This window comes from Leptodactylus fuscus, chromosome 5 (genome assembly GCF_031893055.1).
Source record: "Leptodactylus fuscus isolate aLepFus1 chromosome 5, aLepFus1.hap2, whole genome shotgun sequence".
Taxonomy (NCBI): Eukaryota; Metazoa; Chordata; class Amphibia; order Anura; family Leptodactylidae; genus Leptodactylus; species Leptodactylus fuscus.
The window spans coordinates 113,986,149-114,005,728 of NC_134269.1; the positions used below are offsets into that span (position 1 = coordinate 113,986,149).

The 19,580-nt window shown below is 36.9% G+C and overlaps 1 protein-coding gene across 1 annotated transcript in view; it reads left to right on the forward strand.

Annotated features, from left to right (window-relative positions):
* HGF (hepatocyte growth factor) overlaps positions 1-19,580 on the forward strand; it is a 144,102-nt gene that overhangs the window by 52,986 nt on the left and 71,536 nt on the right. The window contains exons 6-8 of the mRNA XM_075274052.1: positions 3,440-3,560; positions 17,149-17,267; positions 19,156-19,321. Of these exons, the coding sequence (XP_075130153.1) occupies positions 3,440-3,560; positions 17,149-17,267; positions 19,156-19,321 (406 nt within the window). The remainder of the gene's footprint in view (positions 1-3,439; positions 3,561-17,148; positions 17,268-19,155; positions 19,322-19,580) is intronic.

Below are 19,580 nucleotides of genomic sequence, written 5' to 3' on the forward strand. Positions count from 1 at the left end.
TTTACAGTCCTATGAAAAAGTTTGGGCACCCCTATTAACCCCTTAAGGACCCGGCCATTTTTTGGTTTCGCATTTTCGTTTTTCCCTCCTCACATTTCAAGAGCCATAACTTTTTCATTTTTCAGTTCACAGAGTCACATGATGGCTTATTGTTTGCGGGAAAAATTGTACTTTGTAATGGCATCATTCAATATGCTGTGCAATGTACTGGGAAGCTGGAAAAAAATTCAGAATGAGGTGCAATTGGAGAAAAAATGCATTTGCGCCATTTTCTTATGGGTTTAATTTTTACAGCGTTCACTGTTTGGTACAAATGACATGTTACCTGTGTTCTACGTGTCAGTACGAACGCGGTGATACCAAATTTATATAGTATTTGAAATGTTTTGATACTTTTAAAAAAAATGATAAACTTTGCAAAATAGAAAAAAAAAATTGTGTCATCATGTTCTAACACCTGTAACTTTTTCATATTTTCATGTATGGAGCTGGTTGTGGTGTCTTTTTATGCGGGACAAGATGACGTTTCTATTGATACCATTTGGGGAAAGATCTGATGGTTTGATCACTTTTTATTCAATTTTTTATAGGAGGCAAAGTGTTGAAAAAAACGCTTTTTGGCGGTTTTTATTTTTTTTGCCGCTACGTCGTTCGCAGTACGGGATAAATGTTTTAATATTCTAATAGTTCAGGCATTTTGGAGCGCAGGGATACCTAATATGTTTATGTTTAATGTTCTTTAATTACTTTTATAGCTAATCTAGGGAAAGGGGGGTGATTTGAACTTTTATATTTTTTTTATTTTTTTAATACTTTTAAAAACTTTTTTTTTTCTTCTGTTACATTTATGATCAGACCCCTTAGGTACCTTGAAACCTAGGGAGTCTGATCGCTCATACTATTCACTGCAATACTACAGTACTGCAGTGAATAGCAGAATCCCAGCACTTCTATTAGACGATGCCTCTGGCATCGTCTAATAGATCTCATGCAGAGACAAGCCTGGAAGCCTTCAATAGGCTTCCGGCTGTCATAGCAACCGATCACCGCCCTCATGTGACGTTCAGGAGGGCGGCGATCGGCGAAACATGGCGGCGCCCATGCCGCCGGCGCCGTTTACACACTGCGGTCACGTTTGACCGCAGTGTGTAAAGGGTTAACAGCAGCGATCGGCTCGGGCACCGACCGCTGCTGTTATTGGCAGGTCCTGGCTGTATGATACAGCCGGCATCTGCCGTGTATGGAGCAAGCTCAGCGTGTGAGCTCGCTCCATACATCCCCATGCGACCCATGACGTACAGTTACGTCAAGGGTCGCTAAGGGGTTAATCTTAATCATTTTTAGTTCTAAATATTTTGGTATTTGCAACAGCCATTTCAGTTTGATATATCTAATAACTGATGGACACAGTAATATTTCAGGATTGAAATGAGGTTTATTGTACTAACAGAAAATGCGCAATATGCATTAAACCAAAATTTGACCGGTGCAAAAGTATGGGCACCTCAACAGAAAAGTGACATTAATATTTAGTAGATCCTCCTTTTGCAAAGATAACAGCCTCTAGTCGTTTCCTGTAGCTTTTAATCAGTTCCTGGATCCTGGATAAAGGTATTTTGGACAAACAATTCAAGTTCAGTTAAGTAAGATGGTCGCCGAGCATGGACAGCCCGCTTCAAATCATCCCACAGATGTTCAATGATATTCAGGTCTGGGGACTGGGATGGCCATTCCAGAACATTGTAATTGTTCCTCTGCATGAATGCCTGAGGATTTGGAGCGGTGTTTTGGATCATTGTCTTGCTGAAATATCCATCCCCGGCATAACTTCAACTTCGTCACTTATTCTTGAACATTATTCTCAAGAATCTGCTGATACTGAGTGGAATCCATGCGACTCTCAACTTTAACAAGATTCCCGATGCCGGCATTGGCCACACAGCCCCAAAGCATGATGGAACCTCCACCAAATTTTACAGTGGGTAGCATGTGTTTTTCTTGGAATGCTGTTTCTTTTTGGACGCCATGCATAACGCCTTTTTTTTTATAACCAAACAACTCAATTTTTGTTTCCAAAATGAAGCTGCCTTGTCCAAATGTGCTTTTTCATACCTCAGGCAACTCTATTTGTGGCGTACGTGCAGAAACGGCTTCTTTCTCATCACTCTCCCATACAGCTTCTATTTCTGCAAAGTGCGCTGTATAGTTGACCGATGCACAGTGACACCATCTGCAGCAAGATGATGCTGCAGCTCTTTGGAGGTGGTCTGTGGATTGTCCTTGACTGTTCTCACCATTCTTCTTCTCTGCCTTTCTGATATTTTTCTTGGCCTGCCACTTCTGGGCTTAACAAGAACTGTCCCTGTGGTCTTCCATTTCCTTACTATGTTCCTCACAGTGGAAACTGACAGGTTAAATCTCTGAGACAACTTTTTGTATCCTTCCCCTGAACAACTATGTTGAACAATCTTTGTTTTCAGATCATTTGAGAGTTGTTTTGAGTAGCCCATGATGCCACTCTTCAGAGGAGATTCAAATAGGAGATCAACTTGCAATTGGCCACCTTAAATACCTTTTCTTATGATTGGATACATCTGGCTATGAAGTTCAAAGCTCACTGAGGTTACAAAACCAATTTTGTGCTTCAGTAAGTCAGTAAAAAGTAGTTAGGGGAATTCAAATCAATAAAATGATAAGGGTGCCCATACTTTTGCACCGGTCAAATTTTGGTTTAATGCATATTGCACATTTTCTGTTAGTACAATAAACCTCATTTCAATCCTGAAATATTACTGTGTCCATCAGTTATTAGATATATCAAACTGAAATGGCTGTTGCAAACACCAAAATATTTAGAACAAAAAATGATTAAGATTAATAGGGGTGCCCAAACTTTTTCATAGGACTGTAAATCAGTTTGCATTACATACAGAGGCAACAGACTCCCTATCTCAGCTCTTATCAGCCAAATTCAATTAAACCGACTGATAAGAGCTCTGAGAAGCTATGCTACTTAAAAGACACAAACAGCTCAGAGCTTCTCCCAACCCCTCCCTCCTCCATGAGAGCAGGCAGTTACATCACTTGACAAATGAGCAGATAATCCCAAGGGCCATAGAAATGGAGTCTAAACAATGAAGTGAATAAATTAAGATGGCAGCCAAACAAAGCAGTTTTGAAAAAGCAATGCATTTAGGAAAAGTCTTAAATCCACATAAACTAGCAGTATAGATAGGATCCTTGTGATGGGACAACCCCTTTAAAGGCATTTATGCACCTATGTCCTTCTTTGTGATGTATTCAGGTAATTTTCTAATGTTATTTCACATGTTCTATGTTTTAGCATTAGTAACATTATAGTTTCTCAAATAATTCATGCAAATTTACTGTATTTATTAATATTTACTGACACTATTCATATATTATATCACCATTTCAGTGGAATGTGTGACCTGTAACGGTGAACACTACAGAGGGCCAATGGATTTTACAGAGACAGGAAAAGAATGTCAACGATGGGATTTGCAAAGGCCACATAAACACAAGTTTCGCCCTGAACGGTAAGGATTGCAGAGGAAATATTCAGTGTTGTGAAAATGCTTCTGCTTGTTGAATGATTTAGAAATGAAAGAAACATAGCTGTGTGTGAATCCATCAGCCTAAAGGTGCGAATGATCGGCATGGGCAGCGCACAGGGACACATGAATGTTATCAATGTGCCAGCCGTGCTTCTGTGGCCCCTTTCACTCAGTGAATAAGAACTGTGGAAGCTGGGCCTTAAAATTGGAAAGGATAGAACCTGTTCCATATTTTGTGGCCTAGAGTATCAGCCCGCACAAGTGACTGTATAATTCATGGTCATGCGTACGGGCCCATAGAAATGAACCAGACAGTGTGCTATCTGGGAAAAACCCAGCAAAACATAAAGCATGACATAGAATTATGGTAAATTAAAATGTTACCCATAGGTGCCACCCGGAGCTACCATTTGGTTCACGCTAAACCCATATCTCAATGGATATGACAAATATAAGAGTAACTGTCGTTTCACATTTTTTTGAATAATTCTGGTGAATAGAAGGAACTCTGAAACATATCTTATTAGAGGAAAATCTCCTCTTATCAGATCCCCTCTTGCCTGCTAAAATGCTCAATCCACTGCGAGAGAGAAGCAGAGAGACATAGATGTCCTGAAGTACATAACAGTAAGATAAACATCTCACCAGAGCTTAATTCACATCTATACTTTTCAGCACTGCTAAAACCTGCTGGAAAACTTCTAGAAATCTGATAAATATGCACTGTTACCTGTAGCTGTATGCAGTGGCATAATTAAAGTCTTGTAGGCCTTGGTGCAATCTTTTGTCGGGGCCCCCTACCTCATTCATACAGCAAATTCTTGATAGTGTTGGTTACGGATGCTAAAGAGTTAATCATCCTTAGTATGGTTAGGGTAATCTGTGGATCTCCTTGGCTTATGGGGCAGATGGAAGCTGCAATTTCAATTCTGATGCTAGTGCTCATGGGCGCCCCTAACTGCACCTTCTGCACCCCCTCAAGTTATGCCCCTCGCAGTATGCCTTAGTTCTCTCTCACTTGACTCCTCTTCCTCTTTTTCTCTCCACAAAATTCTGCATAGCCTTATTTGTCTTCATTTTGTATTCAGTGATGACAGATCTGGCAGCGAATTGATCAGTTTAGCAGGCAGGAGAGAGCTGATTGAAAGCCATGCAAAAGATTGAGTAAAAGTAATTAGCATCTCTTACTTAACCTGTTAAAAGTCATATTTAGCTTGGCTAAGTCTTTATTACAAAGTTTTTTTATTCACCAAACTTTTATTAAACTTTTATATTATGAAAAGCAAATGTAAATCACAATTACTTTTTAGACTCTACAAGACTGATCATTCTTGTCAAGCAAAGATATTGTCATCATTCATCTATTTTCTGTTATCTTGGACTGAATGTACAATGGTCTTAGCAATTTTGAGTGAACTAACAAAGATAGATCTTTGTTATTCAAGAACATTTGGGTCAAGGTATTGAATGCAGTCTAGTGTAGGTTTGATTTATAAAGGACTTTTATGTATTTAGCATTTTGTTTATATTATTAGATTTAGATATGTCAAAGTGAATCATGTGTATCTTATTTTAAATGTTGTAGCTCTTATTTTTTTGTTTTGAAATAAAATGTCTGTACAGGAGACCATATTGAAGGCTAACATGTTCTTACTCCATTGCCTTTATGGATAGTACAGCAAAGTTTTTCTGCTTTTTCCACTACATCTCTGGAAGACAGCTTTTTTTTCTCCTTTCCATTTAACTACACCATCTTAAAACAATAACTGTTTAACCAAAGATTACAATTTTGTGGTTGGACAATAAATTTTCATTTGCATGAAAATAGCTTTTTGAGTGCCTAGATTTTATTGCTTTATTGAGAGACAGGATACATTCTTAGGTTGGCCACCCTCATTAGATAGCTGCTTCATGAATACTTAATCCATTGATAGTTATCTCTTCCAAACCCCATGGTACCTGCATGCTCAACTTGGCCAAGTATGCTTCTATTCTTAATAGGAAACAAGTATTAAGCACAAATACATCGGGAAGCTTATATCCCAAAGAAAAAAAATGAGGCAGTTTTAATCCAATAGCTCAAATCTCGGCAGAAATTTGCTTTTGGGGAGGAGGTGTCGGGAAGTTCCCAGACACATTAAATCATTATTAATATGGCCACATATATATATATATATATATAGAGAGAGAGAGAGAGAGAGAGAGAGAGAGAGAGAGAGTGTCTAGGTTTCCAACATTTTTTGTGTGTCCTCTAGTGGTAATTGTGGATAACCAATACTATTGTACATTTATGAGTTTACTAGCTATGGTTATATTTAATTTTGATTAAAAATTGCAGAATGTAATTTGTAATTCTTTAGCTACGTATAAGATAGTTTTCCTGAGGCACTGGAGTTCTTCTAGTAAACAATATTCTAGTTTCCAGTCATAGTTATACCCTTCCTTAACAGCATAATCTAAAATGACTGCGACTAAACAGAAATGTCACTTTCTCTTCAATCAAGTGTCCATCATAGCACCTTGCGGATTGAATTTCATATCAATGTTAAATTCAATATCTACTTTAAACCATTTGTAGAATCCGACCAGGAAATATATCCATATTACAGAATCAATGTAGTTACTTTGAAGTGACAACAAGATTGATGTGTTATTGCTTGTGTCTAATGTTTATCAAAATCCATACACAGTATGTACAAACAACACAAACCTTGAAATGACTTGGCATTCGTCGAATGGGAGTTGAATACATTTATAAAATATCCAACTAGAAATAGAGGGAGTATTCAACATATGCTTTGAATTATGTAGATACATTAATTTTTGTGATAAATGACTTTTAGGCTGTTAAACTGTGAGTTATGTACAATAGATGGAAGCTAAGCATGATTTTAATTGTGGAAAGTTTTCAGACAGAAAACAGAAACTAATGTTTAAAAATACGTTGTAGAAACGTGATATTACTAAGACATAGACAATCAAATCAGTTCAAGCTACTGTAAGACAGTAATTCTGATGTCGTATTCTATAAGGTGATTGTAGGGAAAGTGACCATATTGAAGATATAGAGGAGAGAAGGCCAAACAGCAAAAAAACAAAACAAAACATACATTGGGGGTACACAGCAAAAGTGGTGTTGGTTGATGGTAATAAATGAGAATAACATGTAGTTTCTATAACAGTTCATTATTGTGAGGTCATCACTGGGCAGGCTTACACTGCCTTTGAATACTTGGTATGGGGTTAATGGAAGGTGGGACCATCTCCGCGTATATTTCTTACTATTTCAACAAGTGGATAACTTTCTGGTATCCATGTTTTTAATTTAAAGACATTTTTAGGTGGTACAGGGTGTTTGGATGGTCAACTCCTACTTCAAGTTTGCATGCACCTTTGGGTACTGTGGTCTCCTACCATAGTCCATGTGTAAATTTACTGATAGCTAAGGTGATTGGTTATAGTGTGTGTGACTATGCATGTCTTCGGTAAGAAAATTAGATTGTAAGCTTGAGTAGGAACAGGAACCAATTTAATTCATGATGAGCTCTGTACAGTACTCTGGAATATATAGGTACCATATAGGCAACAATAGATACATAATACATACATAAACATTTACTTGGGATTTCTGTCGCTTGACCTACCTAATCTCCATGACAAATGAATTATGAAGTTGTCATACGTGCGTAAAATGTTGCATTGTTTCTTTGAGGCGAACAATGCAATGGGCATAAATATATATGACAGTGAATTCGCCTTATTTTCTATTCATCCATAAAACTTTAATTTCCAAATGTTTTATTGGAGCCAGATGCAAACTTTTTGGTGAGTTAACACATACAAACTTACGAACACTATCCTCATCCATTTTATCCTTAATCCAACTTTGAGGGCATGACCAAGTACATAAAGGAGTGTCTAAGGGCAACTGGGATAATTTGTTAGAATAAAATAAAGCAGTACTGTAAAGGAAGCCTGGATATTTAATCATGTGCAGTAATAGCCAAGGGGACTGCATTGTGAGGCATTTCCCAGATGAATCATTTCTGCTTCATGGTTTCCTTTTAGATTTGATCATTATTCAAAGGGACAGATACATTTTTATAATCTATGAGCACTCGTAAGTCTCTTTTGCAGACTCCCTTTCAACAAAGAATTTAGCAATATAGTTATATCTGCTAAAAGATTAAAAGCTAAAGAATCTCACGTTGGATTTTGAAGCATAAACCTGACATCTGATATTAAACAGTGAACACTTACGCACAAGACATGGATCATCTTACCATGACTGAACCTGTTGTTGCTCTACACTGAACACAGAGATAATTGTCATTCGGACTGCTACAGACATATCTTGCTTAACCTGCTCACTTTACAACATACACCGGAGAAAAGAAGTGTTAGTAAGAGTTTGGCGTGCTCAGTATGGCCAGGAGCTACAGAATTTCCCAATCTTTTTACTGGGTGCTATGTAAAATCTATTTTTCCTGCGGCTGTGTGTGATTGTTTACATCTTTAGCTGATATTCAGCGTTTGGACCTATTATATTGGACCTATATATTATTATTATTATTTTATTTTTATCTATTTATTTTAACGTAAATCAGTTATTTAGTGCAGGATTACATTGTAATTTTAGCCTTCATTTAAGTTTATTGCAATTCATAGTTTTGTGTTATCACAGTTGTATAAAGCATCTGTGCATTTTGGGGGTTGTGCTCGATACACATTTCGGAAAACTTACAGCTGCATAGATTTTTATAGTTTTTCCAATCATTTAAAATAATGTTGTACAATAACAAGAAGCCAAAGCCTGGGGATCCACCTTGTAATAACAGGCTTGTTTTTATAAAGAAATTACATACTGCAAAACATTAATTTTCTAACTTGTAAGGTCTATGCAGCTGCAGGATTATAAGATTCTTTCTGCCATGATCAATTATACGAGTAGGAGGGATAGAAAAGCATTTGCTCTTTATTCACCTTATTCAGGGTTAAAAAATATCCAGTGGAATGAAGGACAAGAAGAAAAACATGAAATAAACTGATTTACAAAAATATTTTTTAAAATCGCATGTTATTATAGAAAGTCATTGCCATTTGTAAGAGATTTACTGTTGGGCTTTGAGTTCAGTAGTTCTTTCAACACCAGGAAGCATCTTAGTAGAGGTCCTGCCTTCTTTAAACATAAATGATCATGAAACACAAAGCCCCATTAGTTACCTCCTGTAGTTAGATTTCCTTTTTGTACCTTTAAGCTTCTGTCTGACAACTCAGACTCATCTGGAAATTATCAAACTGTGCAACTGGAATTAGTTCTTGTATCTCTAGAATACCTTTTTCATAGGATTTTTTGTTGTTGTTTTTACACAGCTTGTAAATTTTACCTGCGGAAAAACACTTTTTCCTTATAGATTTAGTAAGGAAGAAAACCACAGCAAAGATGCAATGAAAGACGCTATGGAAAATAAACATGATACGATTCCACTGTGTTTTTTCTACAATGTATGTTTTAGTTGAATTTCACATTGTGTGTCCTTAATAATAATAATAATAATAATAATAATACATTTTATTTATATAGCGCCAACATATTCCGCAGCACTGTACAATTTATAGGGTTCAGATACAGACATACATAACAAAGAACGTCATTTCACACAATGGGACTGAGGGCCCTGCTCAAAAGAGCTTACAATCCCTAGCCCTCTGCCTCTAGCCCTTAGCCATCTACATTGGTAATCCGTTCAGGGGAGTCCGCATGGGACCCCCCCCCCCCCCCTGAACAGGCTACCGAACACATTGGCAAGTAAAAGCACGCAGACCCCATAGACTATAATGGGGGTCTTGTGCTTTCTGCACTGTCTCCACATGGAACATGCATCCAGGAAAGTAGTTCACGATCTCCTTTCCTGTCTGCATGACTCGTGCAGACACCGTGCAGAAAGCACACAGACCCCAGTATAGTCTGTGGGGTCCATGTGCTTTTACTGCACACCGCTTGCCAATGCATTCGGTAGTTTGTTCAGGGGGGAAGTCCCCATGCAGACTTCCCCGAACGGATTACCAATGGAGATGTGAACAAGGCCTTAGCCTTAATCAAGGCTTCTCATATAGTAACACAATGCAGTTATGAAATGCCTTCTTTTTCTGATGAGTTCCTTCTTTAAAAAAAAAAAAAAAGCGTGAAAGATCAACTATACTTCAGTACATGAACAATGTGAGAAAAAGAAAGCAAAATATTGCTGATAAATTACATAATTGACAGCATTGAAATCACAATTAGCATGAAATGATTTGTGCACAATATGTATATTATAATTGCATCTTTTTACTAAATTAGGTACATGTCAGTAAATTATGACAAGGTATAAAAAAGCATACATAATAAATGACCGCCAAAGTCTTTAGAACTAGCTTTTATAAATGCTTCACATTGTGTTCTTGCTGATATATAATGTATACAGTGAGTATTGATATGTTGTGTAGCTTTGAATAGATATAGTAGAAATGGTCCAGAGGCCATCAATATGCATTTAGTTATTAATGATTACACCCATTAATCGATTAGCCAATTAACCAGATATTGAAATAAAGTTCTATTAGACAAAACGTAGAAGGGTAGTTTGTTTTCTATGTAGTTTTTCCTAATTATACTGAAATAACAATTAATACATGAGTTCCTCATCCATATACTTCAATATGATACTTTGAGTATTTATTGTCACAGTATGATTTCTAAACTTTCACTGGTGACTGCATGATACATTTCATCCTTATATTCTTCATTCAACTAATACTAATCTAGTATTTCAAATATGCCGTAAAATAATCTATCATGTGACATAAAAGTAACAATAAGGAATTCATACATTTCCCCTCTCTCATTATTAGAACATACTACAGTATTATCAGTCCAAGTCTTAGTACACAGTAGTAATACAATAAACAACATCTAGACAATAACAGCCAATGCAACCATTATATTCGGTATTAAAGATTGCTTATGTTCTGCTCTTGTCCACATTCCTTCCATGACAGTATTACACATACTGGAAAATGGCTTTTACACTGCATGCATGACCAGGTTCTTCAGAAGTTAGCTTTATGGATCTAATAATTCACTTTGGGCATTTATGAGTTAAGGAAAACTAGATAGCTTTGAAGTCCAGCTGGATTTCATTAAAGAGGAATTTAATACCTTAAGCAGTCTATCTATCTATCTATCTATCTATCTATCTATCTATCTATCTATCTATCTTTTATCTATCAATCATCTATCTATCTATCTATCTATCTATCTATCTATCTATCTATCATCTATCATCTATCTATCTATCTATCTATCTATCTATCTATCTATTATTTATCTATCAATCATCTATCTATCTATCTATCTATCTATCTATCTATCTATCTGCTATCTATTTATCTATCTATATATCTAATATTTATTTACTATCTATCTCCTATCTATCTATCTATCTATCTATCTATCTATCTATCTATCTATCTACTATCTATATATCTAATATTTACTATCTATCTATCTCATATCTATCTATCTATCTATCTATCTATCTATCTATCTATCTATCTATCATCTATCTATCTATCATCTATCTATCTATCTATCTAATATTTATTATCTACACTATGTGATCAAAAGTATCCGGACACCTGGCTGAAAATGACTTACAAGTTCGTGGCGCCCTCCATCGGTAATGCTGGAATTCAATATGGTGTTGGCCCACCCTTAGCCTTGATGACAGCTTCCACTCTCGCAGGCATACATTCAATCAGATGCTAGAAGGTTTCTTGGGGAATGGCAGCCCATTCTTCACGGAGTGCTGCACTGAGGAGAGGTATCGATGTAGGTCAAAAAAGGAATTAAGTATTTTCAGCTCACCCCTCTCAATGTCCTTAAGTCCTGTGTCGGTGTGCACGGAAGCTGGTGGACTCATCCGGCTGTAAGATATCCAAATATAGAAAGAAAATCCAGCACTTCCCGACGTCTTAAAAACTTCCAATCTTTATTTTCAATACATTAAAATTGAAACATGGCAACCATCATAGGGTGAAAAAAATATATGGCTACGCGTTTCGGGACACAACTGGTCCCTTCCTCATGGCATACTACAATAATATTCAAACTTCCCTTATAAAGACACCCAACCTTAGAAACTCCTCCCATAAGAACAATTAACCCTTAAATATATATACACATTCCTCTTGTAAACATTACATATAATATATATATTCCATTACAATATCATACACCATACAAATATATTATAATGATCAGCCATATTTCAACCATACTAGTGATTGACCATATGTTTTATATCCTTCCACTAAAGTCCTATACACATTATGCGATTCCTATCTCTTCTAGACATACCGTCATAGAACTCATCACTCAGAATTACATGAACGTAAATATCGTTAGTACTCCTCACATAATCACAATCAATCCAAAAATTCCATGAACTGTAAAACCCATTAGAATTTTTAATAAATGTTATTACCTTCATTATCCATATTGATATTCCCTCCGATCATGTGACCTCCCATAATACCTCATTCCGGGATCACCTGACTTCCCAAATTCCATCGCTTCTACTCACATATACAGCCCAACACCACTAGGTATGTATACCAGAAGTTCTTATAATCACCTGTTATATGGTCACATGACCGGACCAATATATTACATGACCGGACCAATACATCACACATTCCAATTCATCCCATTAACATGTCAAAGACTTCCATTCAATAATATTTCGTTTATATAACACTATTAATGTAAACCCTTTATATTTTTAAGACCATATAAACCAACCTATTCACGGGTAATTATTTTATTTACCTAATAAATATATGACAAATCCGAACGGACGTTTAGTCCCAGTGGAGATCTAGTACCAAGTGTCAAAATCCAAAAAGCTTCCCTTACTAATAATTTTTTCCTTCTATTACCACCTCGAATTAATTTGGGTATTTGTTCGATAGCATAAAATTTCAATGTGCTGGTATTTCCATTATGTTCCATTAAAAAGTGTCTAGATAAATTGGATATATTGTCTTCATTTTTTGTACTGTCTGTTATGTGTTCAGATATACGGGTTTTTATGTTCCTAATTGTACACCCCACATATGAGAGTCTGCAACTGGTACATTCCACCACATACACCACAAATTGACTATTACAATTCAGATGTTTTTTAATCCAATATGTTTTCTTTTGGTCTACACTTTTAAAACTATCCGTTTTTCTAACATATCTGCACATGTTACAGCGTTTCATACCGCAACAAAAAAATCCCCTTACATTAAGCCAAGTATTAGACGTTATCTCATTCTGAACATACAAACTAGGTGATAGTCTGTTACCCATAGAATTCCCCCTTCTAGCTACTACCTGGATCCCCTTATTGATAATCTCATTCGTTACTGGATCTTGTTGTAGAATCGGGAGATTTTTATAAAAAATTCTCTTAATTGCGGAAAACTGATTACTGTATGGAATTGAAAAAATTAATTTACCCTCACACTCCTTCCTCTCTTTTGTCCGTTTTTCCTGCAAAAGTGATTCACGTGTTTTTCCATTCACAATTTTGACTGCTCTTTGTAAGCTCCATTCAGGGTATTTTCTGCTACGCAGTCTATCCAAAGTCATTTCCAACTGAACCTTATATTCTGCATCAGAGGAACAAGCCCTTCTGGTACGTATCACCTCACCCACTGGGACTGATTTTATTGTATGGCTCGGGTGATGGCTGTCTGCCCTTAAAAGTGTATTACCCATTGTACTCTTTCTGAATAGACTGGTTTCTATTCTACTTGTATCCTTATTGCCTATTAGACATACGTCCAAAAATGAAATTTTATTAGAATCTTGTGAAAAAATAAATTTCAAATCCTATAGGTTTGAAATTTATTTTTTCACAAGATTCTAATAAAATTTCATTTTTGGACGTATGTCTAATAGGCAATAAGGATACAAGTAGAATAGAAACCAGTCTATTCAGAAAGAGTACAATGGGTAATACACTTTTAAGGGCAGACAGCCATCACCCGAGCCATACAATAAAATCAGTCCCAGTGGGTGAGGTGATACGTACCAGAAGGGCTTGTTCCTCTGATGCAGAATATAAGGTTCAGTTGGAAATGACTTTGGATAGACTGCGTAGCAGAAAATACCCTGAATGGAGCTTACAAAGAGCAGTCAAAATTGTGAATGGAAAAACACGTGAATCACTTTTGCAGGAAAAACGGACAAAAGAGAGGAAGGAGTGTGAGGGTAAATTAATTTTTTCAATTCCATACAGTAATCAGTTTTCCGCAATTAAGAGAATTTTTTATAAAAATCTCCCGATTCTACAACAAGATCCAGTAACGAATGAGATTATCAATAAGGGGATCCAGGTAGTAGCTAGAAGGGGGAATTCTATGGGTAACAGACTATCACCTAGTTTGTATGTTCAGAATGAGATGACGTCTAATACTTGGCTTAATGTAAGGGGATTTTTTTGTTGCGGTATGAAACGCTGTAACATGTGCAGATATGTTAGAAAAACGGATAGTTTTAAAAGTGTAGACCAAAAGAAAACATATTGGATTAAAAAACATCTGAATTGTAATAGTCAATTTGTGGTGTATGTGGTGGAATGTACCAGTTGCAGACTCTCATATGTGGGGTGTACAATTAGGAACATAAAAACCCGTATATCTGAACACATAACAGACAGTACAAAAAATGAAGACAATATATCCAATTTATCTAGACACTTTTTAATGGAACATAATGGAAATACCAGCACATTGAAATTTTATGCTATCGAACAAATACCCAAATTAATTCGAGGTGGTAATAGAAGGAAAAAATTATTAGTAAGGGAAGCTTTTTGGATTTTGACACTTGGTACTAGATCTCCACTGGGACTAAACGTCCGTTCGGATTTGTCATATATTTATTAGGTAAATAAAATAATTACCCGTGAATAGGTTGGTTTATATGGTCTTAAAAATATAAAGGGTTTACATTAATAGTGTTATATAAACGAAATATTATTGAATGGAAGTCTTTGACATGTTAATGGGATGAATTGGAATGTGTGATGTATTGGTCCGGTCATGTAATATATTGGTCCGGTCATGTGACCATATAACAGGTGATTATAAGAACTTCTGGTATACATACCTAGTGGTGTTGGGCTGTATATGTGAGTAGAAGCGATGGAATTTGGGAAGTCAGGTGATCCCGGAATGAGGTATTATGGGAGGTCACATGATCGGAGGGAATATCAATATGGATAATGAAGGTAATAACATTTATTAAAAATTCTAATGGGTTTTACAGTTCATGGAATTTTTGGATTGATTGTGATTATGTGAGGAGTACTAACGATATTTACGTTCATGTAATTCTGAGTGATGAGTTCTATGACGGTATGTCTAGAAGAGATAGGAATCGCATAATGTGTATAGGACTTTAGTGGAAGGATATAAAACATATGGTCAATCACTAGTATGGTTGAAATACGGCTGATCATTATAATATATTTGTATGGTGTATGATATTGTAATGGAATATATATATTATATGTAATGTTTACAAGAGGAATGTGTATATATATTTAAGGGTTAATTGTTCTTATGGGAGGAGTTTCTAAGGTTGGGTGTCTTTATAAGGGAAGTTTGAATATTATTGTAGTATGCCATGAGGAAGGGACCAGTTGTGTCCCGAAACGCGTAGCCATATATTTTTTTCACCCTATGATGGTTGCCATGTTTCAATTTTAATGTATTGAAAATAAAGATTGGAAGTTTTTAAGACGTCGGGAAGTGCTGGATTTTCTTTCTATATTTGGATATCGATGTAGGTCGGTGAGGCCTGGCACAAAGTCGGCGTTCAAAAACATCCCAAAGGTGTTCTATAGGATTCAAGTCAGGACTCTGTGCAGGCCAGTCCATTACAGAGATGTTATTGTTGTGTAACCACTCCGCCACAGGCCGTGCAGTATGAACAGATGCTCGATCGTGTTGAAAGATGCAATCGCCATCCCCGAACTGCTCTTCAACAGTGGGAGGGAAGAAGGTGTTTAAAACATCAATGTAAGCCTGTGCTGTGATAGTGCCACGCAAAACAACAAGGGGTGCAAGCCCCCTCCATTACCGATGGAGGGTGCCACAAACTTGTAAGTCATTTTCAGCCAGGTGTCTGGAAACATTTGATCACATAGTCTATCTATCTATCTATCGTTTATTTCCTATCTATCCAACCCTATTAGATTAACAATAGGGGGTCTTATGCAGATACTCTGCATCTCTTAGCCACAGGAGAGAGTGGTAACAAAGACAACCTGTCCCGTTTTCAACAACATTTCTCTATGATAGCACTGTAGGGAAATTGAACACTTATCACCTGGTTTTCTGTAAACTAGAGAAGTAGAATAGTCCAAAGTAGAGAATCGCTTTAAACCCCCCCCCCCTTCCGCAAGTAGTCCTTGTATTACTGTGCATTTGTTAAAGAATAGAGATGAGCGAATACTAAAATGTCCGAGGTTCGAAATCTGATTCGAACAGCCACACACTGTTCGGCTGTTCGAACGGATTTCGAACCCCATTATAGTCTATGGGGGGAAATGCTCGTTTCAGGGGTACGCAAAATTCGATAAAATTATACTTACCAAGTCCACGAGTGATGGTCGGGCTGGATTCCCCTTGAAGTCTTCTCCCGGCGCAGCACCCCCGCAGAGTTTTCCGGGTGGAATTCACTCTGCCTAGGCATCGGGGCCTAGGCAGAGCCGACTGCGCATGGGAGGGCATGCCCGCGCATGCGCAGTCGGCTCTGCCTAGGCCAGATGCCTAGGCAGAGTGAATTCCAGCCGGAAGACGCCGCAGGAACGCTGCACGGAGAAGACTTCTAAAGGTAAGAGAAGAACCAGCGTTGATTGGCAGAATGTATAGCATTCTGCCAATCAACGCTGGTTCTGCATCGAACCTTCAACTTCGAACAGCTAGTAGTGTTCGATCGAGTACGAGTATTTCGAATACCATAGTATTCGATCGAACACCTACTCGATCGAACACTACTCGCTCATCTCTATTAAAGAACAGTCTTCTAACCAAAGATCTACTGTAATCCATCTGTTCTTTATTTTTAAATAGTGGATGTTTAATATGTTACAGTTTTAACGGGAAAACCATTGTGATTTTTAAAGTGTTGCTCCATATGACATTGACCTTTGATTCCAATATTTTAATGCATGATTGGTATGATTTTAACAAGAAGAAAGATAATAAAAGGAATGATTTAAAAGAAATAATGACCTTAATCCTCCTAAAGCCCAAGTAACAAGCAGAACATCACAAATCTCATTACCAGTTGAAAGGATGGGCTTTCCTCCTGTTATCATCAGCTTCCCTAATGAGTTGAAATGCCATGCTGTGTTTATGAAACCCACACCTAATTGGGTGCTTTACGAATGAAAGGTGATCTGGCTCTGTCAGTCTGCTTGGATGACACATAAGTGTTCCTTTTTTTCTAAAACTGCCTTTCCAGATATCCTAACAAGGGTCTGAATGATAATTACTGCCGCAACCCTGATGGCAAGGCGAGACCATGGTGTTACACGCTTGACCCTGACACTCCATGGGAGTTCTGTGCAATTAAACCCTGTGGTGAGTAGTAACCAAATATATCCTACTGTGTGGCTTACTTTATCTTTATTAGCATACCAGACTGCCAATATATTGAACTACGCTGAGTTTAACGTTACCTGTAAATCTTGAACTCTAAACACATTCAATTGCAAACATCAGTTTCAATATTACTTTGCAGCCTTGACTAGAGATCTAACACATAACTTTACTACTGAATATTAAATATACTGTTTGAACAATAAATATAGACTTTGTGTATATTCCTATGCTCCAAAGATTTGCATTCTATGATCCATGACTGTACAGTTTACAAAAAATTTTGGTCAGAAATTTACAATGGTCCTGGTCTTTTACAAAGCATAGGGTGAAAAACTGCCAAAAAAGCTCTGTCCCTATAATTTATTTTTATTGTAGGCCATGGTCCTTTTGGAAATCAAGATGTTTCTTCATTTTTACAATAGATCACAAGATCTTGGAAATCAAGATGTTTCTTCATTTTTACAATAGATCACAAACATCCTCATGAGATATATCAACAAGGCAGGAACCTGCTCTCTAAGGGCTCGTTCACACGGGGAAAGAGGGGGCGGATTTTGATGCTGAATCCACCTCAGAAACTGCCCCCTCACAATAAAGGTCTATGTAGACCGCTAGCTTCCTTTTTTCCGTGAGTGGTATGTTCCCCCTCTTGGAAAAAAGAAGTGAGCTGCCCTTTCTTCAGGCAGATTCTGCGACTGATTAAGCCCCAGCGTCCACCTCACGACAGCACCCTCCGGGCTAGGCCCATTCATTTGGTCCTACTCCGGAGTGGGAAGCATGGCAGGCGTATTTTGGTCCTATTCTGACGCGGCTTCCCGCGTCAAAATCACGACCAAAATATGCCATCACTAGCCCCGTGTCGACACAGAATTATGGTCGCAGAATTTTATTATGTAATATTGTAAAATAACAGGAGAATCTTATACTCAAACATCGGTCTCTTAACATAAATAATGTAAATGGTGTAATCATTCATATATCATGACTGGGATTATATGAACATATGCTTTGATATATAGTCTACATGACTTTCTGTCATTTGTTTCATCAAATAAGTCAATGTGTGAGCAACTGCTGCATATTACAAAGTGTACCAGTCACTCTGCAGGAACTAGCACAGGCAGTACATTGATTTTAATAAAACTTGTGTAATATGTATGTTTTTCCTTATGGTCATTCTGGCCCCACTAGTCAAATACTATACCATAGTTATATAGAAATACATAAATAGTTATATTTATAGGATTTACAACTAGAAATACCTTGTCAAAGAGACGATAAACTTGACCACTTCTAATAACGTCTTCATAGACACAATAGAAATTTACTTTTAGAATCTACACGTAGTCAACAACGTCAAATTAATTGCTTGAAGATGTTGGCGTATCTCCTGGTCAAAATCTTGAATGTTCTATAATAAGACATTTATTGGACTATATTGTTTAAAGAATGGCACTTGACATGATATCCAGTAAATGAACACACTGTAAAGATGATCTGGCATCCCTTGGAATAAGATTGCCAAAACAAATATCGTAATACATCAGTAAATATAACGGATTACAATGTGAGCTTGTATAGCAGATGTTTAAGTCCTAGACATGGGAACAGCTGCCCATTAGTTTAAATGGTATAGTGGTTTCATTTTTATTTGTACTACAGATATGAGGTCTTATCTGTGACCTAGGAAAGAGACCGCTTCAGTCAAGATTTTGTCACCTCGGAGGTCAAAGATGACAGATTATCTTAATGTATTATGCTTTCCTATTTCATTACAGAATCAGAAAATAAGTGTTCAGTAAATACACAATCTGCTATATGCAATATACACGTGACTGAACCCATTACTAATGTTGTACAATTTCAGCACACAGTATCATCGACCCTACTAATATCACAACAGATTGTGTAAAGAGTCAAGGAGAAGGCTATCGAGGAACAGTGAGAACAACATACAATGGCATTGTCTGTCAGCGGTGGGATTCCCAGTCTCCACATCAACATAATTTTACTCCAGAAAACTACAAATGCAAGTAAGAAATATAGTTATAGAATTAATATATAGTTATTGTAAAAAGGCTGTGCAGCTTTTCCCCATGGTACTGTTAAGTAAGAATGTCGGTGTTTATGTAAGTATGTGGTATAAGGAGGTAACTGAATAGACAATACACTGTTGCAACCAGTCACAGACCTCAGAAGTATCTTTTTTTCTTTATGTAGATTGTGAGCCCCATATAGGGATCATGATGTACATTTTTTTCCCTATCAGTATGTCTTTTTTGTAGAAGGAGA